The sequence below is a fragment of the Panulirus ornatus genome, chromosome 15 (assembly GCF_036320965.1).
Source record: "Panulirus ornatus isolate Po-2019 chromosome 15, ASM3632096v1, whole genome shotgun sequence".
Taxonomy (NCBI): Eukaryota; Metazoa; Arthropoda; class Malacostraca; order Decapoda; family Palinuridae; genus Panulirus; species Panulirus ornatus.
The window spans coordinates 22,230,692-22,254,952 of record NC_092238.1 but is presented as its reverse complement, the minus strand read 5'-3'; the positions used below and the strand labels follow the sequence as shown (position 1 = coordinate 22,254,952).

The window sequence follows — 24,261 nt, the reverse complement described above, 5'->3', positions numbered from 1 at the left end:
GATTAAGAATACTTCCCACGTATTCCCTGCGTGTCGTAGAAGGCGACTGAAAGGGGAGGGAGCGCGGGGCTGGAAATCCTCCCCTCTTGTTTTTTTTTAATTTTCCAAAAGAAGGAACAGAAGGGGCCTGGTGAGGATATTCCAAAAAAGACCCAGTCCTCTGTTCTTAATGCTACCTCGCTAATGCGGGAAATGGCAAATAGTTTAAAAGAAAAAAAAAAAAAAAAATATATATATATATATATATATATATATATATATATATATATATATATATATATATATATATATATTTTTTTTTATAATACTTTGTCGCTGTCTCCCGCGTTTGCGAGGTAGCGCAAGGAAACAGACGAAAGAAATGGCCCAACCCCCCCAATACACATGTATATACATACGTCCACACACGCAAATATACATACCTACACAGCTTTCCATGCCTTGATTCAATCCACTGACAGCACGTCAACCCCGGTATACCACATCGCTCCAATTCACTTTATTCCTTGCCCTCCTCTCACCCTCCTGCATGTTCAGACCCCAATCACACAAAATCTCTTTCACTCCATCTTTCCACCTCCAATTTGGTCTCCCTCTTCTCCTTGTTCCCTCCACCTCCGACATATATCCTCTTGGTCAATCTTTCCTCACTCATCCTCTCCATGTGCCCAAACCACTTCAAAACACCCTCTTCTGCTCTCTTAACCACGCTCTTTTTATTTCCACACATCTCTCTTACCCTTACGTTACTCACTCGATCAAACCACCTCACACCACACATTGTCCTCAAACATCTCATTTCCTGCACATCCATCCTCCTGCGCACAACTCTATCCATAGCCCACGCCTCGCAACCATACAACATTGTTGGAACCACTATTCCTTCAAACATACCCATTTTTGCTTTCTGAGATAATGTTCTCGACTTCCACACATTCTTCATGGCCCCCAGAATTTTCGCCCCCTCCCCCACCCTATGATCCACTTCCGCTTCCATGGTTCCATCCGCTGCCAGATCCACTCCCAGATATCTAAAACACTTCACTTCCTCCAGTTTTTCTCCATTCAAACTCACCTCCCAATTGACTTGACCCTCAACCCTACTGTACCTAATAACCTTGCTCTTATTCACATTTACTCTTAACTTTCTTCTTCCACACACTTTACCAAACTCAGTCACCAGCTTCTGCAGTTTCTCACATGAATCAGCCACCAGCGCTGTATCATCAGTGAACAACAACTGACTCACTTCCCAAGCTCTCTCATCCCCAACAGACTTCATACTTGCCCCTCTTTCCAAAACTCTTGCATTTACCTCCCTAACAACCCCATCCATAAACAAATTAAACAACCATGGAGACATCACACTCCCCTGCCGCAAACCTACATTCACTGAGAACCAATCACTTTCCTCTCTTCCTACACGTACACATGCCTTACATCCTCGATAAAAACTTTTCACTGCTTCCAACAACTTGCCTCCCACACCATATATTCTTAATACCTTCCACAGAGCATCTCTATCAACTCTATCATATGCCTTCTCCAGATCCATAAATGCTACATACAAATCCATTTGCTTTTCTAAGTATTTCTCACATACATTCCTCAAAGCAAACACCTGATCCACACATCCTCTACCACTTCTGAAACCACACTGCTCTTCCCCAATCTGATGCTCTGTACGTGCCTTCACCCTCTCAATCAATACCCTCCCATATAATTTACCAGGAATACTCAACAAACTTATACCTCTGTAATTTGAGCACTCACTCTTATCCCCTTTGCCTTTGTACAATGGCACTATGCACGCATTCCGCCAATCCTCAGGCACCTCACCATGAGTCATACATACATTAAATAACCTTACCAACCAGTCAACAATACAGTCACCCCCTTTTTTAATAAATTCCACTGCAATACCATCCAAACCTGCTGCCTTGCCAGCTTTCATCTTCCGCAAAGCTTTCACTACCTCTTCTCTGTTTACCAAATCATTTTCCCTAACCCTCTCACTTTGCACACCACCTCGACCAAAACACCCTATATCTGCCACTCTATCATCAAACACATTCAACAAACCTTCAAAATACTCACTCCATCTCCTTCTCACATCACCACTACTTGTTATCACCTCCCCATTTGCGCCCTTCACTGAAGTTCCCATTTGCTCCCTTGTCTTACGCACTTTATTTACCTCCTTCCAAAACGTCTTTTTATTCTCCCTAAAATTTAATGATACTTTCTCACTCCAACTCTCATTTGCCCTTTTTTTCACCTCTTGCACCTTTCTCTTGACCTCCTGTCTCTTTCTTTTATACATATCCCACTCAATTGCATTTTTTCCCTGCAAAAATCGTCCAAATGCCTCTCTCTTCTTTTTCACTAATACTCTTACTTCTTCATCCCACCACTCACTACCCTTTCTAATCAACCCACCTCCCACTCTTCTCATGCCACAAGCATCTTTTGCGCAATCCATCACTGATTCCCTAAATACATCCCATTCCTCCCCCACTCCCCTTACTTCCATTGTTCTCACCTTTTTCCATTCTGTACTCAGTCTCTCCTGGTACTTCCTCACACAGGTCTCCTTCTCAAGCTCACTTACTCTCACCACCCTCTTCACCCCAACATTCACTCTTCTTTTCTGAAAACCCATACAAATCTTCACCTTAGCCTCCACAAGATAATGATCAGACATCCCTCCAGTTGCACCTCTCAGCACATTAACATCCAAAAGTCTCTCTTTCGCACGCCTGTCAATTAACATGTAATCCAATAACGCTCTCTGGCCATCTCTCCTACTTACATAAGTATACTTATATATATATATATATATATATATATATATATATATATATATATATATATATATATATATATATATATATAATATTATATAAATATATATATATATAATAATTATTCTTTTTCTTTCATACTATTCGCCATTTCCCGCCATATAATATAATTTTTTTTTAATTTTCCAAAAGAGGGAACAGAGAAGGGGGCCAGGTAAGGATATTCCCTCAAAGGCCCAGTCCTCTGTTTTTAACGCTACCTCGCTATCGCGGGAAATGGCGAATAGTATGAAAAAAAAAAAAAAAAAAATATATATATATATATATATATATATTATCCCTGGGAATAAGGGAAAAGAATACTTCCCACGTATTCCCTGCGTGTCGTAGAAGGCGACTAAAAGGGAAGGGAGTGGGGGGCTGCAAATCCTCCCCTCTCGTTTTTGTTTAATTTTCCAAAAGAAGGAACAGAGAAGGGGGCCAGGTGAGGATATTCCCTCAAAGGCCCAGTCTTCTGTTCTTAACTCTACCTCGCTATCGTGGGAAATGGCGAATAGTATGAAAAAGAAAAGAATATATCTATATATATCCCTAAAATTTAATGATGCTCTCTCACTCTAACTCTCATTTGCCCTCTTTTTCACCTCTTGCACCTTTCTCTTGACCTCCTGCCTCTTTCTTTTATACATCTCCCACTCATTTGCATTTTTTCCTGCAAAAATTGTCCAAATGCCTCTCTCTTCTCTTTCACTAATAATCTTACTTCTTCATCGCACCACTCACTACCCTTTCTAATTAATCCACCTCCCACACTTCTCATGCCACAAGCATCTTTTACGCAAGCCATCACTGCTTCCCTAAATACGTCCCATTCCTCCCCCACTCCCTTTACCTCCCTTGTTCTCACCTTTTTCCATTCTGTATGCAGTCTCTCCTGATACTTCCTCACACAAGTCTCCTTCCCAAGCTCACTTACTCTCACCACCCTCTTCACCCCAACATTCTCTCTTCTTTTCTGAAAACCCATACAAATCTTCACCTTCGTCTCCACAAGATAATGATCAGACATCCCTCCAGTTGCACCTCTCAGCACATTAACGTCCAAAAGTCTCTCTTTTGCGCGCCTGTCAATTAACCCATAATCCAGTAACGCTCTCTGGCCATCTTTCCTACTTACATACGTATACTTATGTATATCTTGCTTTTTAAACCAGGTATTCCCAATCACCAGTCCTTTTTCAGCACATAAATCTACAAGCTCTTCCCCATTTCCATTTACAACACTGAATACCCCATGTATACCAATTATTCCCTCAACTGCCACATTACTCACCTTTGCATTCAAATCACCCATCACTATAACTCGGTCTTGTGCATTAAAACCACTGACACACTCATTCAACTGCTCCCAAAACACTTGCCTCTCATGATCTTTCTTCTCATGCCCAGGTGCATATGCACCAATAATCACCCATCTCTCTCCATCAACTTTCAGTTTTACCCATATTAATTGAGAATTTACTTTCTTACATTCTATCACATACTTCCACAACTCCTGTTTCAGGAGTAGTGCTACTCCTTCCCTTGCTCTTGTCCTCTCACTAACCCCTGACTTTACTCCCAAGACATTCCCAAACCACTCTTTCCCTTTACCCTTAAGCTTTGTTTCACTCAGAGCCAAAACATCCAGGTTCCTTTCCTCAAACATACTACTTATCTCTCCTTTTTTCACATCTTGGTTACATCCACACACATTTAGACACCCCAATCTGAGCCTATGAGGAGGATGAGGGTTGTGGTGAGAGAGTATCATTAAATTTTACGGAGAATAAAAAGATGTTCTGGAAGGAGGTAAATAAAGTGTGTAGGACGAGGGAGCAAATGGGAACTTCAGTGAAGGGAGCTAATGGGGAGGTGATAACAAGTAGTGGTGATGTGAGAAGGAGATGGAGTGAGTATTTTGAAGGTTTGTTGAATGTGTTTGATGATAGAGTGGCAGATATAGGGTGTTTTGGTCGAGTTGGTGTGCAAAGTGAGAGAGTTAGGGAAAATGATTTGGTAAACAGAGAAGAGGTAGTGAAAGCTTTGCGGAAGATGAAAGCCGGCAAGGCAGCAGGTTTGGATGGTTTTGCAGTGGAATTTATTAAAAAAGGGGATGACTGTATTGTTGACTGGTTAGTAAGGTTATTTAATGTATGTATGTTTCAATGGTGAGGTGCCTGATGATTTGCGGAATGTGTGCATAGTGCCATTGTACAAAGGCAAAGGGGATAAGAGTGAGTGCTCAAATTACAGAGGTATAAGATTGTTGAGTATTCCTGGGAAATTATATGGGAGGGTATTGATTGAGAGGGTGAAGGCATGTACAGAGCATCAGATTGGGGAAGAGCAGTGTGGTTTCAGAAGTGGTAGAGGATGTGTGGATCAGGTGTTTGCTTTGAAGAATGTATGTGAGAAATACTTAGAAAAGCAAATGGATTTGTATGTAGCATTTATGGATCTGGAGAAGGCATATGATAGAGTTGATAGAGATGCTCTGTGGAAGGTATTAAGAATATATGGTGTGTGAGGCAAGTTGTTAGAAGCAGTGAAAAGTTTTTATCGAGGATGTAAGGCATGTGTATGTGTAGGAAGAGAGAAAAGTGATTGGTTCTTAGTGAATGTAGGTTTGCGGCAGGGGTGTGTGATGTCTCCATGGTTGTTTAAATTTGTGTATGGATGGGGTTATTAGGGAGGTGAATGCAAGAGTTTTGGAAAGAGGGGCAAGTATGAAGTCTGTTGTGGATGAGAGAGCTTGGGAAGTGAGTCAGTTGTTGTTCGCTGATGATACAGCGCTGGTGCCTGATTCATGTGAGAAACTGCAGAAGCTGGTGACTGAGTTTGGTAAAGTGTGTGAAAGAAGAACGTTAAGAGTAAATGTGAATAAGAGCAAGGTTATTAGGTACAGTAGGGTTGAGGGTCAAGTCAATTGGGAGGTAAGTTTGAATGGAGAAAAACTGGAGGAAGTAAAGTGTTTTAGATATCTGGGAGTGGATCTGGCAGCGGATGGAACCATGGAAGCGGAAGTGAATCATAGGGTGGGGGAGGGGGCGAAAATCCTGGGAGCCTTGAGGAATGTGTGGAAGTCGAGAACATTATCTCGGAAAGCAAAAATGGGTATGTTTGAAGGAATAGTGGTTCCAACAATGTTGTAAGGTTGCGAGGCATGGGCTATGGATAGAGTTGTGCGCAGGAGGGTGGATGTGCTGGAAATGGGATGTTTGAGGACAATATGTAGTGTGATGTGGTTTGATCGAGTAAGTAATGTAAGGGTAAGAGAGATGTGTGGAAATAAAAAGAGTGTGGTTGAGAGAACCGAAGAGAGTGTTTTGAAATGGTTTGGGCACATGGAGAGAACGAGTGAGGAAAGATTGACCAAGAGGATATATGTGTCGGAGGTGGAGGGAATGAGGAGAAGTGGGAGACCAAATTGGAGGTGGAAAGATGGAGTGAAAAAGATTTTGAGTGATTGGGCCCTGAACATGCAGGAGGGTGAAAGGCGGGCAAGGAATAGAGTGAATTGGATCGATGTGGTATACTGGGGTTGACGTGCTGTCAGTGGATTGAATCAGGGCATGTGAAGCGTCTGGGGTAAACCATGGAAAGTTGTGTGGGGCCTGGATGTGGAATGGGAGCTGTGGTTTCGCGCATTATTGCATGGCAGCTAGAGTCTGAGTGTGAGCGAATGGGTCCTTTGTTTTCTTTTCCTAGCGCTACCTCACACACATGAGGGGGGAGGGGAATGTTATTCCATGTGTGGCGAGGTGGCGATGGGAATGAATAAAGGCAGACAGTGTGAATTGTGTGCATGTGTATATATGTATGTGTCTGTGTGTGTATATATATGTGTACATTGAGATGTATGGGTATGTATATTTGCGTGTGTGGACGTGTATGTATATACATGTGTATGGGGATGGGTTTAGCCATTTCTTTCTTCTGTTGCCTTGCGCTACCTCGCAAACGCGGGAGACAGCGACAAAGCAAAATTATAATAATGATAATATATATATATATATATATATATATATATATATATATATATATATATATATATATATATATATATATATATTTCTTTCATAATATTTTCATACTTTCATACTATTTACCATTTCCCGCCTCAGCGAGGTAGCGTTAAGAACAGAGAACTGGGCCTCTGAGGAAACATCCTCACCCGGCCCCCTTCTCTGTTCCTTCCTTTGAAAAAAAAAAAAAGTGAGAGGGGAAGATTTCCAGCTCCCCGCTCCCTTCCCTTTTAGTCGCCTTCTACAACACGAAGGGAATACGTGGGAAATATTTTTTCTCCCCTATCCCCAGGGATACTTAGAAAAGCAAAAGCATTTATATGTAGCATTTATGGATCTGGAGAAGGCATATGATAGAGTTGATAGAGATGGTCTGCAAAATAAAATAATAATGATAATATATATGTATATATATATATATATATATATATATATATATATATATATATATATATATATTTTTTTTCTTTGTTGCTGTCTCCCACGTTCGCGAGATAGTGCAAGGAAACAGACGAAAGAAATGGCCCAACCCACCCCCATACACATGTATATACATACACGTCCACACATGCAAATATACATACCTACACAGCTTTCTATGGTTTACCCCAGATGCTTCACATGCCCTGATTCAATCCACTGACAGCACGTCGACCCCAGTATACCACATCGATCCAATTTACTCTATTCCTTGCCCTCCTTTCACTCTCCTGCATGTTCAGGCCCCGATCACACAAAATCTTTTTCACTCCATCTTTCCACCTCCAATTTGGTCTCCCACTTCTCCTTGTTCCCTCCACCTCCGACACATATATCCTCTTGGTCAATCATTCCTCACTCATTCTCTCCATGTGCCCAAACCATTTCAAAACACCCTCTTCTGCTCTCTCAACCACGCTCTCTTTATTTCCACACATCTCTCTTACCCTTACGTTACTTACTCGATCAAACCACCTCACGCCACACATTGTCCTCAAACATCTCATTTCAAGCACATCCACCCTCCTGCGCACAACTCTATCCATAGCCCACGCCTCGCAACCATACAACATTGTTGGAACCACTATTCCTTCAAACATACCCATTTTTGCTTTCCGAGATAATGTTCTCGACTTCCACACATTCTTCAAAGCTCCCAGGATTTTCGCCCCCTCCCCCACCCTATGATTCACTTCCGCTTCCATGGTTCCATCCGCTGCCAGATCCACTCCCAGATATCTAAAACACTTTACTTCTTCCAGTTTTTCTCCATTCAAACTTACCTCCCAATTGACTTGACCCTCAACCCTACTGTACCTAATAACCTTGCTCTTATTCACATTTACTCTTAACTTTCTTCTTTCACACACTTTACCAAACTCAGTCACCAGCTTCTGCAGTTTCTCACATGAATCAGCCACCAGCGCTGTATCATCAGCGAATAAAAAGTGACTCACTTCTCAAGCTCTCTCATCCAGAACAGACTTCATACTTGCCCCTCTTTCCAAAACTCTTGCATTCACCTCCCTAACAACCCCATCCATAAACTAATTTAACAACCATGGAGACATCACACACCCCTGCCGCAAACCTACATTCACTGAGAACCAATCACTTTCCTCTCTTCCTACACATACACATGCCTTACATCCTCGATAAAAACTTTTCACTGCTTCTAACAACTTGCCTCCCACACCATATATTCTTAATACCTTCCACAGAGCATCTCTATCAACTCTATCATATGCCTTCTCCAGATCCATAAATGCTACATACAAATCCATTTGCTTTTCTAAGTATTTCTCACATACATTCTTCAAAGCAAACACCTGATCCACATATCCTCTACCACCTCTGAAACCACACTGCTCTTCCCCAATCTGATGCTCTGTACATGCCTTCACCCTCTCAATCAATACCCTCCCATATAATTTACCAGGAATACTCAACAAACTTATACCTCTGAAATTTGAGCACTCACTCTTATCCCCTTTGCCTTTGTACAATGGCACTATGCACGCATTCCACCAATCCTCAGGCACCTCACCATGAGTCATACACACATTAGATAACCTCACCAACCAGTCAACAATACAGTCACCCCCTTTTTTATTAAATTCCACTGCAAAACCATCCAAACCTGCTGCCTTGCCGGCTTTCATCTTCCGCAAAGCTTTTACTACCTCTTCTCTGTTTACCAAATCATTTTCCCTAACCCTCTCACTTTGCACACCACCTCGACCAAAACACCCTATATCTGCCACTCTATCATCAAACACATTCAACAAACCTTCAAAATACTCACTCCATCTCTTTCTCACATCACCACTACTTGTTGTCACCTCCCCATTTGCGCCCTTCACTGAAGTTCCCATTTGCTCCCTTGTCTTACGCACTTTATTTACCTCCTTCCAGAACATCTTTTTATTCTCCCTAAAATTTAATGATACTCTCTCACCCCAACTCTCATTTGCCCTCTTTTTCACCTCTTGCACCTTTCTCTTGACCTCCTGTCTCTTTCTTTTATACATCTCCCACTCAATTGCATTTTTTTCCCTGCAAAAATCGTCCAAATGCCTCTCTCTTCTCTTTCACTAATACTCTTACTTCTTCATCCCACCACTCACTACCCTTTCTAATAAACCCACCTCCCACTCTTCTCATGCCGCAAGCATCTTTTGCGCAATCCATCACTGATTCCCTAAATACATCCCATTCCTCCCCCACTCCCCTTACTTCCATTGTTCTCACCTTTTTCCATTCTGTACTCAGTCTCTCCTGGTACTTCCTCACACAAGTCTCCTTCCCAAGCTCACTTACTCTCACCACCCTCTTCACCCCAACATTCACTCTTCTTTTCTGAAAACCCATACAAATCTTCACCTTAGCCTCCACAAGACAATGATCAGACATCCCTCCAGTTGCACCTCTTAGCACATTAACATCCAAAAGTCTCTCTTTCGTGCGCCTGTCAATTAACACGTAATCCAATAACGCTCTCTGGCCATCTCTCCTACTTACATACGTATACTTATGTATATCTCGCTTTTTAAACCAGGTATTCCCAATCACCAGTCCTTTTTCAACACATAAATCTACAAGCTCTTCACCATTTCCATTTACAACACTGAACACCCCATGTATACCAATTATTCCCTCAACTGCCACATTACTCACCTTTGCATTCAAATCACCCATCACTATAACCCGATCTCGTGCATCAAAACCACTAACACACTCATTCAGCTTCTCCCAAAACACTTGCCTCTCATGATCTTTCTTCTCATGCCCAGGTGCATATGCACCAATAATCACCCATCTCTCTCCTTCAACTTTCAGTTTTCCCCATATTAATCGAGAATTTACTTTCTTACATTCTATCACATACTCCCACAACTCCTGTTTCAGGAGTAGTGCTACTCCTTCCCTTGCTCTTGTCCTCTCACTAAACCCTGACTTTACTCCCAAGACATTCCCAAAGCACTCTTCCCCTTTACCCTTGAGCTTCGTTTCACTCAGAGCCAAAACATCCAGGTTCCTTTCCTCAAACATACTTCCTATCTCTCCTTTTTTCACATCTTGGTTACATCCACACACATTTATGTAAATATATATATATATATATATATATATATATATATATATATATATATATATATATATATGTGTGTGTGTGTGTGTGTGTGTGTGTGTATGTATGTATTAGCACATAAAGCCATATAACAGCCATGGAGGATTTATGTAAATAAGGCAGTTTGCGAGGTCTACATTAAGTGAAACAAAAAGCTTAAATTAACTGAATTTTCAAATCTCAGGATTTTTTTCCCCTTTTTTGACAATTTGGAATGAATGCATAGGTGGCTGATGTCGATAGCAAGTCATGTGTCCCAGACCTCTGTTGTGAGCTAAATGCATCAGCAACAAAAACCTTGAATATAGCCCCAGGTAATCTTATAATGTTCATTTGTTTGGTAGGCAACGATGATGAGGCCATCCCCATGTTGAGCCTTAACAACCACCTGCAAATGGGTGAGGGGTACTGCCCACCTCCACCACCTACCCGTACAGTGGCAACCCCAACCACCGCCCTCTCCAATACTTATGTAGTGGAACCAACTGCCCGCACCAACACTTATGTGGCGGACCCAACTGCCCACTCCAACACCTATACGGCGCTCCCCACCCTCAACACTCTCCCGGTGCCCACTGCTGCCCTACCCAACAATTACAGCGCTGCACCCATCGCGGTTCCACCACACCCTTGGACCACTACCCTAATAAGCAGCTCCCAAGTATCCTCTGTACCTGGGCCCCAAGCTGTAAAACTGCGTGTGTCTCATTCATCCCCTATATGTGGGTCTCAGGCATCCCCAGTACGTGTATCACAGACATCTTGCAATCATGGGTGTCACAGTAGTGTTGGGGAAAGTTTCCACTCAACTAGAAGCTGTTCTTATGGGAAGGATTTATGGACCAACCCACAGGGGCCAGATCTCCACACAGTAGATCGAGGGCAATTTCTAGAGCTCATGCTGCCCTCCAGGACTGCACATCCCACACAAATGGCCCCCACCTCTAGTAATGATACCCATGACCAACCTCAGATAATTCCTCTCCTCTCTTCATCTCACATGGTATGGTAACCAGGCTCCCACACATTAATGCCCTACAATGTTGTCCTAGTCAATCCTTTTTCCTAGTCCCACCTCACTTTGTCAGAGTCTTTCTTTTTCATCCCTCATTTCAAACCTAATTATACCTTTGCCTTATTCACCTTATCATGCATCTCTTTTCAATTATATTTCTAACATTGCTCTTTAATCCATGTCTCCTAATTGCAGTAGTGCTCATTTTTTCCTTAAGCCAGTCCTTTCATCCTTACTTTAATTTTTTTCATTAATTTCTTTATCTTTTTTCTGATCTTAACCATATGTGGAGTATTCTTAACCATCTGTACCCAAGGGTATTCAGCCACTGTTCTGTAATACTGTAATTCAGTCACTTAGTATGATAGCAATTATCTGAAACTATTCTCTTGTGATTTCTGAGGCTGTATGCACTTTAACCACCCTATGTTAATGAAAAACGAGGTAATGATGTAAAATTGGAAGATCAAATTTATGTGAGATCTCAAAGATAGATAAAAAGTTACCAGTGTATATTTACATCTGTATACCCTTACATACAGTAGTGATTCATCATTGTATGTATTCGTAGCTTTCTTTACATACTACTATGTGTGAAGGATGATCTATTTTATTCTGCTTTAATCCTTTTTCTGTGCTCCCAGACCACAGTCATTGCTTTTGGAATATGACTGTAGATCAAAAGTTATCAAAATCATTTTACTTTCCAATCTAATATGCATGGGTTATCATCTCATAAGTGTACAGTATGGTAAGTGAAATGTACTATGTTTCAGCTGATGTGAATTTGTAGTTTAAGAATGCGTCTTTTATTTCATTTCGTTTAATTCAGGTGTGTTTTAGCCAGTTCTAAGGGAGTGCCATTCTGCCTAACCCTTTCCATTAATCCCCTCCAATTTTAAGCACAATTTTTCATCTTAAATGCTCATTTCATCTGCCATTCATATCCTAACTTGCTCATGATGAAACTCATTTTTGCTGTCTTGAATTTTTTACATGATAAAGGACTGCTAATTGTCACATTATTTTTAGAACTTTCATCGGGACAGTAAAGTGACATTGTGACTAATTTTTAATTAGTAAAATTTCTTTACTGAATTATTATGAATCAAGTCAGTACTTATTAAAAGTGATATCCTTCCTCTTTGCTAAAATCCTTTTGCAGTCTTATAAAATACCCAATTCCTGAGTTTGTTTTTATGTTCTCTAAAGTCTGACCATGCATGTCTAACTTAGTATTGGGACAGCATGTCAGAAATATAATCACTATCATTTCTGAAATATGAGGACATACCTGGATTTATAAACATCTGGCGTTCTTGTAGCCATATATATCTTTTAGCCATTCCTCAGCCACTTAAATTTGACGGTGGTTATCAGCATGACTTGCAAGAATCTAAAACAAACTCTGGTTTTAAAACTTCTTAGCTTCTTTTGATCTTGATCACATCTTATTCACTGGTTTACTTTCACTAAACATCACTGGGCATATAGGACTTGTTTCCTGCACATGACTTCTTGGGTGTCTTTGCCACTCATCTACTTCTGTCAGCTGGCTCACAGTGTAGTCTATCCAAATTGTTGGCAAAGAGTACTCTCTCTACATCATTTTTTGATAATATTTTTTTTCATTTGTGTGTGGTTAGACACCTCTTGCTAATTTATTGGTAGATTACAAGTGAGCCTGTCTTTTCTCCCATTTTTACTGACATTCACTAATATTACTTTTCAGGCAACGATGCCCCTAATTCCACGACTAATGGTACATCTAAAGGTAGTGACAGGCCCTCAAACAAAATAACTGGGTTCTAGCAGTCCAGCAACCACCAACCTACCATGACCAGCTGTTCTTTGTGTCATGTGTTATGGGCTTCACAAGGGAAAGTAATCGATTGTTTTGTTCCATATGGTGTAATTTTGACTTAACAAGACTTCCTGTATCACTTCCCTCTTGGACATGAGTTCGTTTATGTAAAATTCCCTTGTGGAGAGCTTTCCATGTGCTCATACAAGGACACTGTCTATTTACAGCTGTGGCTTGCAGTTGAGCATGGAAGTAATACTCATTGACGAACTCCTCATACCCGTACCATTGTTTCCCACCGTGAACCTACAACCTTACCCACTATTGTGTTAACTTTAAAAGTACCATGATCCCTGTAAATGTGTTATCCTCATTTTAAAAGTATTGGACTGAATTACTTATACCTAAAAGAAGTACATTACTTTTCTAGAGGGATTGTTTCCTAGAAATATTGTACTTTCCCTAGAATAACTGTAGGCTCATTGTGCATTACTCTCCCTAGATGAACTACAGTCTCTCCAGAAATCCTGTACTTGTTTAGTAAATTCGGTGCTTGTCTTGAGTACTATACACTTGTGTGTAGGTACTTACTTTTCACAAGATTACTATACCATTTGTGAGTGCCCTGATGGACTATTTTTGTAAGTACTGTAATCTCCCTGTGAGTACTGTAGTCATCATGTGAGTACTGCACTTACCGTGAGGAGTCTGCTTTTCCTGTGAGTAGCTTTTCCTTTCCTTCTATACTTTTCTTCCTGTAATTTCAGTATTTCTTGTGTTAGTGCTATATTCATGTGAATCATGCGCCGTCATGTACTTTCTCCTCTTAGCTTTTCACTCCTGAGTATTTTGCTTTTCGTCAGACCTTGATGGTTCATATGAGTACTTTACTGTTGTAAGTATTGTGCTCTTCATAACAATTCTGTACTTTTGATATGAGTACAGTAGTTTGCATGAAGACTGTATGACTATGAGTACTGTACTTTCATGTAAGTATTGTACTGTGTGAATTGTGTTAGTCAGGCAAATACTGCTTTGAGTTTCGGTTAATACCATTATCTTTAGACAAAGAATATTCAGAGTAGGGGTACTGCACTCTATAATGTGGGCATGATGTGATCATGATTGGGAGCACTATATGATATTAGTTGTTACTACATTGTGGTCTTTGTTTGTAGAATATGCTTTTTATTAGGGGTAATGTTTGTTCTTAAATGGGAGTAGCATATTGTAGAATTGGGTAATGTGGTCTTTTTTGGGTATACAGTCTAATCTTAATGACTTGTACTGTATTTGTTCTTAAATGCAAGTTAATGTGCTCTTATTTAGGAGTCTAGTGCACTCTTGACTGGAAGGACAGTGTGCTCCTCATTAGAAGCACAGTGTCTTCTTAATGTGGGGTACATTATGCACTAAATTTAGAGCACTGTGTGCCTTTAACTGGAAGTAGTTCCCTCTTAACTGGATTTTTAAGTGTAGTGTGTGTCGTGCTTGAGAGTACAGAGCATTTTTTATGGAAGCATCAAATGTTCATTGATTAAGTTTAATTACACTTTGCCTATGATTGTCTATATAATGTTATGAATAGGAATTACATTGTGCTTTTAATCAGCAGTACATTTTACTTTTAATAGAAAACAGTGTGCACTTTATTTGGAGTAAAGTTGCTTCTGAGATGGGTGCAGTATGGTCATCTTTTGGAGTACAATATGCTTTTAAATTTAAGTAAATTATACCCTTTGTTTAGATATTTTGGACATCAGAGTACAATATAATCTTTGTTTGGAATGTAATGTGTTCTTCACTTGGAGTATTCCATAATCTTTGTTTTAGAAAGCATTAATTCTTTATTTTGAGTGGAATGTGCTCTTAACTGGGGGATCAGTGGACTTATCATACAAGTACAGTATGCTCATGGTGCAAGTACACTGGGGTCATTTGAAGCACATGTTCTCATCTTATGAGGTGCAGTATGCCAAATGTTGATTATTTTCAATGTTTTGTGCTCATATTATCAGTAGAGTGTGCTGTTGATTGGTAGTAAAGTGCTCATTTTTGGTAAACCTTTGTGCTTTTGCATTGGAAGTAAAGTGTGGACAATAGTGGATGTACATTGTGCTCTCACTTAGGAATGCAGTGTACTCTTGATTGGAAATGCCTTGAGTTTTTATAGGAAATATACCATACTTGGTATTGGAATTTTCTTTCACTTGAAAGCATAATAATAATTTTCTGGGAACCTTGGTGATCCCTTATTTGGGAATACAGTGTTTTGAATTAAGAGCAATGGTTGCTTGATTTGAAGTACAGTGTGCCTGAAACCAGGAGAACAATGCATAATCATCAGAAATATAATGTGCTCCTTTTTTAAGTTCATTGTTCTCTGTGCTGGAAGCACAGTTTTCTCTTTAAGCTCGGAGAATAGTTGGCCTTAAGTGAAGGTGCAGTGTGCTCTTATTTGATTGATTATTTATTTATCTATTCATTCTTCAATTCATATTTCTTTTTGAGAGAGGTAATCTTCTTCTCATATGAGTACTGTGCTTCTCCCTGTGAATAGTATAATCCCCACATGAGTATTTCAGTCATGCAAGTTGAGTAATATGCGTGTGAGTGATTTATTATGAGAGCTTGTCATTCTTCATTAGAGGGTTATACTCAGTTTTGATCATTTTCTTCTTTTCTTGATATTCATTTCTTTCACTGAATCAGGTATCTTCATATCATTACTGTAGAAATTTTGCTGTCAGAATTTTTGGACATATCCAGTAAGTAGCAAGAATATGGTGGATAAGATACTGTTTTCATTAAGAAGGATCAACCAGAATAAACACTGGAAATGCAGATGTTTGGTGGAAGAGGAAATTCATCAGAAGGCCTAATAATTTTACATTCAAGGTTCTGTGGGTCATCATTTATTAATTCTCATATAATTGACTAGGTAATGCATTATATCAGTATTCAATTATTTCTTCAAATTCTTCTTCTTAGGAACAGATTTACTCCTTGTCCTAATTGTTCATCTCCAATGTTACTTGAGCTTTTATTTTTACTATAATGTTCAGTAATAATCTTTGCTATTTTACTGTTTATTATTTCCAGTAATTTTTTTTCTTTTGCTTTATCTCGTTCTGAATAATTCTCTCATATTTTTCATTTTCATCTGTATGTGTTTACCTTTAGATTATCTTGTATTACAGTATGCAGCACGGCACTTATAAAGGTCCTTACCTCCTTGCATAATTACATAGCACATTTCTTTTTTCCAATAACAGCAGCCCTAAAACTTAATTAAACTTAGAATATAAGAAATTCCTTTCACTGAACATCAGTGTCCCCTTTGCATTTTGCTGCTTTGGAGTAGAGGGCTCATGAAAAGCTCCTCATGACTTGATGTAAACAGTTGACTTTTTGCTCTAATCAAAGTGGGAAAATCATATGGATACCTTTTAATTTCAATGATTTTGCTTGATTGTAGAAATGGAAACAGTTTGATGAAGCCCCAATTACTGCACATATGTGTAAAAGAAATAGAGTGCTTTAAATAGATTTAGTGTTCCTGGAGCAACCTGCAGGTTACATATCTTTCATATATAATCAGGTGTTATTAAATTCATGAGTATGGCTTTTAGGAAGTGAAGTTTAGCACTGACTAACCTCATAGGACAAATTGATTTTAAAGCTAATGTCTAGCCATAATGTCTTAAGCACCATAGTGTGTGGACTTGATATAAAGTCATTCTGTGTGGGATATAGATTTTAGATTCACAAAAACAGGTCTGAGGCTCGCCATGAAATGATTCTATCCGATACCCAGTTTTTTCTGTAAATCTCTTTTTGATAATGATTGTATTAGATCCAACATTATTTACTATTTAAAATTGCAGATTCCTCAAATAGCGGTCTTAGTTGTAAGTTGGTTGAACAGGGAAGTGTTTGTTTCTGATTACATGGGTATGTATATGCATGCATGCATATACATTACATACCATTGTATGTGCCATTGTACAGAGGCAAAGGGGATAAGAGTGAGTGCTCAAATTACAGAGGTATAAGTTTGTTGAGTATTCCTCGTAAATTATATGGGAGGGTATTGATTGAGAGGGTGAAGGCATGTACAGAGCATCAGATTGGGGAAGAGCAGTGTGGTTTCAGAAGTGGTAGAGGATGTGTGGATCAGGTGTTTGCTTTGAAGAATGTATGTGAGAAATACTTAGAAAAGCAAATGGATTTGTATGTAGCATTTATGGATCTGGAGAAGGCATATGATAGAGTTGATAGAGATGCTCTGTGGAAGGTACTAAGAGTATATGGTGTGGGAGGCAAGTTGTTAGAAGCAGTGAAAAGTTTGTATCGAGGATGTAAGGCATGTGTACGTGTAGGAAGAGAGGAAAGTGATTGGTTCCCAGTGAATGTAGGTTTGCGGCAGGGGTGTGTGATGTCTCCATGGTTGTTTACTTTGTTTATGGATGGGGTTGTTAGGGAGGTGAATGCAAGAGTTTTGGAAAGAGGGGCAAGTATGAAGTCTGTTGGGGATGAGAGAGCTTGGGAAGTGAGTCAGTTGTTGTTCGCTGATGATACAGCGCTGGTTTCTGATTCATGTGAGAAACTGCAGAGGCTGGTGACTGAGTTTGGTAAAGTGTGTGAAAGAAGAAAGTTAAAAGTAAATGTGAATAAGAGCAAGGTTATTAGGTACAGTAGGGTTGAGGGTCAAGTCAATTGGGAGGTAAGTTTGAATGGAGAAAAACTGGAGGAAGTAAAGTGTTTTAGATATCTGGGAGTGGATCTGGCAGCGGATGGAACCATGGAAGCGGAATTGAATCATAGGGTGGGGGAGGGGGCGAAAATCCTGGGAGCCTTGAAGAATGTGTGGAAATCAAGAACATTATTTCGGAAAGCAAAAATGGGTATGTTTGAAGGAATATTGGTTCCAACAATGTTGTATGGTTGCGAGGCGTGGGCTATGGATAGAGTTGTGCACAGGAGGGTGGATGTGCTGGAAATGAGATGTTTGAGGACACTATGTGGTGTGAGGTGGTTTGATCGAGTAAGTAATGTAAGGGTAGGAGAGATGTGTGGAAATAAGAAGAGCGTGGTTGAGAGAGCAGAAGAGGGTGTTTTGAAATGGTTTGAGCACATGGAGAGAATGAGTGAGGAAAGATTGACCAAGAGGATATATGTGTCGGAGGTGGAGGGAACGAGGAGAAGTGGGAGACCAAATTGGAGGTGGAAAGATGGAGTGAAAAAGATTTTGTGTGATCGGGGCCTGAACATGCAGGAGGGTGAAAGGAGGGCAAGGAATAGAGTGAATTGGATCGATGTGGTATACCGGGGTCGACGTGCTGTCAGTGGATTGAATCAGGGCATGTGAAGTGTCTGGGGTAAACCATGGAATGTTGTGTAGGGCCTGGATGTGGAAAGGGAGCTGTGGTTTCGGGCATTATTGCGTGACAGCTGGAGACTGAGTGTGAACGAATGGGGCCTTCGTTGTCTTTTCCTAACGCTACCTCGCACACATGAGGGGGGAGGGGGATGTTATTCCATGTGTGGTGAGGTGGTGATGGGAATAAATAAAGGCAGACAGTATGAATTATGTACATGTGTATATATGTATATGTCTGTGTGTGTATATATATGTGTACATTGAGATGTATAGGTATGTATATTTGCGTGTGTGGAAGTGTATGTATATACATGTGTATGGGGGTGGGTTGGGCCATTTCTTTCTTCTGTTTCCTTGCACTTCCTCGCAAACGTGGGAGACAGAGACAAAGCAAAATGATAATGATAATAATAATACCAGTCTCCCTAATAAGAGTACTCTGTAAAACACCAGATAAGGTGATAAGAAAGCATTTTGACAACTCCTTACAAAGGAAAAACTCTGAAACTGGAAAAAACATAGATTTAGGGAAAGGAGATCATGCATTACAAATCTCTTAGGCTTGTATGACTGAGTGAACTCCTTCTTAGACCAAAGATATGGATGGAAAGACTGTATTTCTGGACTGCCAGAAAGTGTTTAACATTGTACCACATTGGACACTGGTTAAGAATCTGGATCTACAGGCAGGAGTAAGGGATATATTTTTTATTGGGTTAAGGATAACCTTAGTGGAAAGGAGCAAAGAACACAGAGCAGAGGAATGTTCATAAGTTGATTTAGAGTCACTAGTGGCATGCCAGGTCTCTGTCTTGGGCCCACTGTTCTTCTTGGTAATGTTAATGATTTGCTTATTGTATGGAATGTGGACTTGTTCCTAAACATGTTTAGAGAAGTAAAGAATAATGATTACATCAGAAGAAATTTCTGAGCAAGTGCAAAATTATGAGCATGGGACTCAATGAAAGAAGACCTCAGCATGAATAATATTTTTGCTGGAAAAAAGCTATGGTTGTTAGTTTTTGAAAGAAACCAAGAAGCTGACTTTGCGCCTAATCATTTTGTTGTCAGAGCTCCATATTGGGAAAATTACTAGATAGGCAAACTGTTTGCTTACAAATATTAGAACTGAATGGGCAAGGAAAATGTTCATACACTATTTGAAACATGTGTTAAACCATAATTTTGACGTTTCTCAGATGAGGTCACTGCACCAAAAGAAGCACAAAGATTCAATTGAGAGTCCAGAGAAGGGCAACTAAGTTGGTACCTGAATTAAGAGAGCTGAGCTACAGTGAGATGCTAAGGGCTACAAGTTTGCCAACCATGGTCGATAGAAGTGTTAGGGGTGACCTTATTACAACCTTTAGAGTTTTCAGTCAGTTAGACAGCAAAATAATCAGTTGCCATTAAAAGCAACTGGGAAAGAAGCTTGTTAGAAAGTAAATGAAGAGGTACTGTCTTAATGTAAAAGTGGTGGATAGTTGGAAAACTAAATGCGGGTGTTATACAAATGTTATAAAACTACTTGATGATAAAAACTTCAAAAGATAAGGCCCTGCATGTGTAGTATTCTCCTCTTGTTATATAAAAACAGATAACTACAAGTAGGTAATTGATTATAAGGTATGCTTTGTCAACCAGTTCCAGAGGGAAGGATGTACAGATATGTTAGCATTGAACTGGTTGTTCTGTTTGGGCATTTAACACATTCCCTGGATGCACTTAGGTTACAGTGCTAATCATTACAATATTGTACGGGCATTGTATGTGTGAATGAGTGAAACTACCGGGTTTTATATTTATGGAGTTTTACATATGTGGGACACTGTCCCTTGCTTTCACTCATGCAGTATCTTGAACATTTTAATGCAGTCTACCTTCATTGTTTCTTGCCATGGTGTTCTTTGGCTCAAATGTTTTTTCCATGCTAATATCAAATTTATTGAGGAAAAAGAAATCATTTTGTCTCTCATGTCCTTTTTTTCATCTAGCATGAGCAAGTTTATGGCTGCAGACCTCTCCCTGTCTGCTTAGCTCCCATATATCTGTTAGTTTATGTTGCCTGCCATGGGAGAACCTCTCCAGCATATCCTTATGTCTTGGTAAGCGGGGTTACAAAAATGGTACCACACTCACTAATTTTTGCATAATTACTTGTTTGTAATTATGTGTTGATTCTGCACAAGGAGGGAGGTCTACACTCATGGGCCCCATCTCTTGAACTTTCTCTATCATCATACAGCTTTTCAAACTTTTGCATGCTGTCTTCATTCACCATCTCATAACTCAATCTATTCCATTCATCCACCACTCTTATATTATTATTATATTTTTTTTTTATTTTGTTTGTCGCTGTCTCCCTCGTTTGCAAGGTAGTGCAAGGAAACAGACGAAAGAAATGGCCCAACCCACCCCCATACACGATGTACACACACACACGCTCACACACACAAATATACATACCTATACATCTCAATGTACACATATATATATACACACACACAGACACATACATATATACCCATGCACACAATTCACACTGTCTGCCCCTATTCATTCCCATCGCCACTCGCCACACATGGAATACCATCCCCCTCCCCCCTCATGTGTGCGAGGTAGCACTAGGAAAAGACAACAAAAGCCCCATTCGTTCACACTCAGTCTCCAGCTGTCACGCAATAATGCCCGAAACCACAGCTCCCTTTCCATATCCAGGCCCCACACAACGTTCCATGGTTTACCCCAGACGCTTCACATGCCCTGATTCAATCCACTGACAGCACGTCAACCCTGGTATACCACATCGATCCAATTCACTCTATTCCTTGCCCTCCTTTCACCCTCCTGCATGTTCAGGCTCCGATCACACAAAATCTTTTTCACTCCATCTTTCCTCCTCCAATTTGGTCTCCCACTACTCCTCGTTCCCTCCACCTCCGACACGTATATCCTCTTGGTCAATTTTTCCTCACTCATTCTCTCCATGTGCCCAAACCATTTCAAAATACCCTCTTCTGCTCTCTCAACCATGCTGTTTTTATTTCCACACCTCTCTTACCCTTACATTACTTACTCGATCAAACCACCTCACACCACACATTGTCCTCAAACATCTCATTTCCAGCACATCCACCCTCCTGCGCACAACTCTATCCATAGCCCACGCCTCGCAACCATACAACATTGTTGGAACCAATATTCCTTCAAACATACCCATTTTTGCTTTCCGAGATAATGTTCTCGACTTCCAAACATTCTTCAAGGCTCCCAGGATTTTCGCCCCCTCCCCCACCCTATGATGCACTTCCGCTTCCATGGTTCCATCCACTGCCAGATCCACTCCCAGATATCTAAAACACTCTACTTCCTCCAGTTTTTCTCCATTCAAACTTGCCTCCCAATTGACTTGACCCTCAACCCTACTGTACCTAATAACCTTGCTCTTATTCACATTTACTCTTAACTTTCTTCTTTCACACACTTTACCAAACTCAGTCACCAGCTTCTGCAGTTTCTCACATGAATCAGCCACCAGCGCTGTATCATCAGCAAACAACAAGTGACTCACTTCCCAAGCTCTCTCATCCACAACAGACTTCATACTTGCCCCTCTTTCCAAAACTCTTGCATTCACCTCCCTAACAACCCCATCCATAAACAAATTAAACAACCATGGAGACATCACACACCCCTGCCGCAAACCTACATTCACTGAGAACCAATCACTTTCCTCTCTTCCTACACGTACACATGCCTTACATCCTCGATAAAAACTTTTCACTGCTTCTAACAACTTGCCTCCCACACCATATATTCTTAATACCTTCCACAGAGCATCTCTATCAACTCTATCATATGCCTTCTCCAGATCCATAAATGCTACATACAAATCCATTTGCTTTTCTAAGTATTTCTCACATACATTCTTCAAAGCAAACACCTGATTCACGCATCCTCTACCACTTCTGAAACCACACTGCTCTTCCCCATTCTGATGCTCTGTACATGCCTTCACCCTCTCAATCAATACCCTCCCATATAATTCACCAGGAATACTCAACAAACTTATACCTCTGTAATTTGAGCACTCACTCTTATCCCCTTTGCCTTTGTACAATGGCACTATGCACGCATTCCGCCAATCCTCAGGCACCTCACCATGAGTCATACATACATTAAATAACCTTACCAACCAGTCAACAATGCAGTCACCCCCTTTTTTAATAAATTCCACTGCAATACCATCCAAACCTGCTGCCTTGCCGGCTTTCATCTTCCGCAAAGCTTTTACTACCTCTTCTCTGTTTACCTCACCATGAGTCATACATACATTAAATGACCTTACCAACCAGTCAACAATACAGTCACCCCCTTTTTTAATAAATTCCACTGCAATACCATCCAAACCTGCTGCCTTGCCGGCTTTCATCTTCCGCAAAGCTTTTACTACCTCTTCTCTGTTTACCAAATCATTTTCCCTAACCCTCTCACTTTGCACCCCACCTCGACTAAAACACCCTATATCTGCCACTCTATCATCAAACACATTCAACAAACCTTCAAAATACTCACTCCATCTCCTTCTCACATCACCACTAAATATTATATTGTATTATATTATATTATAAAAGTACATATTTACATCTTTTCTAGCAAGTTCTTGTTAATTTCATGTTATAGCCTCTGGTTTTTCTGTCCTGCATCTTTATGAAATCCTGTTCACTGTCTACATCTTCAGCCTAGTTTGAAGACTTAAGGGTTGTGATCATGTCACACATGCTGGGCAAATTTAAGGCCTCTATCCTTTCTCTGTAATTCTGCTCTGATATATGTCACCCTCCTCTGGACCTTGTCTATTAGTCATTTGTGCTTCTTTAATCAAAACTTTTCATAGTTTACCCTAGACGCTTCACATGCCCTGGTTCAATCCGTTGACAGCACGTCGACCCCAGTATACCACATCGTTCCAATTCACTCTGTTCCTTGCACGCCTTTCACCCTCCTGCATGTTCAGGCCCCGATCGCTCAACATCTTTTTCACTTCATCCTTCCACCTCCAATTCGGTCTACCACTTCTCGTTCCCTCCACCTCTGATACATATATCCTCTTTGTCAATCTTTCCTCCTCATTCTCTCCATGTGACTAAACCATTTCAATACTCCCTCTTCTGCTCTCTCAACCACACTCTTTTTATTACCACACATCTCTCTTACCCTTTCATCACTTATTCAATCAAACCACATCACACCACATATTGTCCTCAAACATCTCATTTCCAACACATTCACCCTCCTCCGCACAACCCTGTCTATAGCCCACGCCTTACAACCATATAAAATTGTTGGAACCACTATCCCTTCAAACATACCCATTTTTGCTTTCCGAGATAATGTTCTCACCTTCCACACATTCTTCAAGGCTCCCAGAATCTTTGCCCCCTCCCCCACCCTGTGACTCACTTCCACTTCCATGGTTCCATCCGCTGCCAAATCCACTCCCAGATATCTAAAACACTTCAACTCCTCCAGTTTTTCTCCTTTCAAACTTACCCAGTTGACTTGTCTTACAACCTTC

At 40.4% G+C, this 24,261-nt stretch overlaps 1 protein-coding gene across 4 annotated transcripts in view; it reads left to right on the top strand.

Moving 5' to 3' along the window:
- The window catches only part of LOC139753746 (potassium voltage-gated channel protein Shaw-like), a 113,879-nt gene that overhangs the window by 56,812 nt on the left and 32,806 nt on the right, over positions 1 to 24,261 (top strand). The window contains exon 2 of one of the 4 annotated variants that reach the window (XM_071670553.1): positions 13,229 to 22,399. The exons of 2 other annotated variants lie outside the window; for them this stretch is intronic. In XM_071670553.1, coding sequence (XP_071526654.1) covers positions 13,229 to 13,308 — 80 coding nt within the window. In that variant the 3' untranslated portion in view covers positions 13,309 to 22,399. One more of the 4 variants, XM_071670550.1, reaches the window with a different exon arrangement.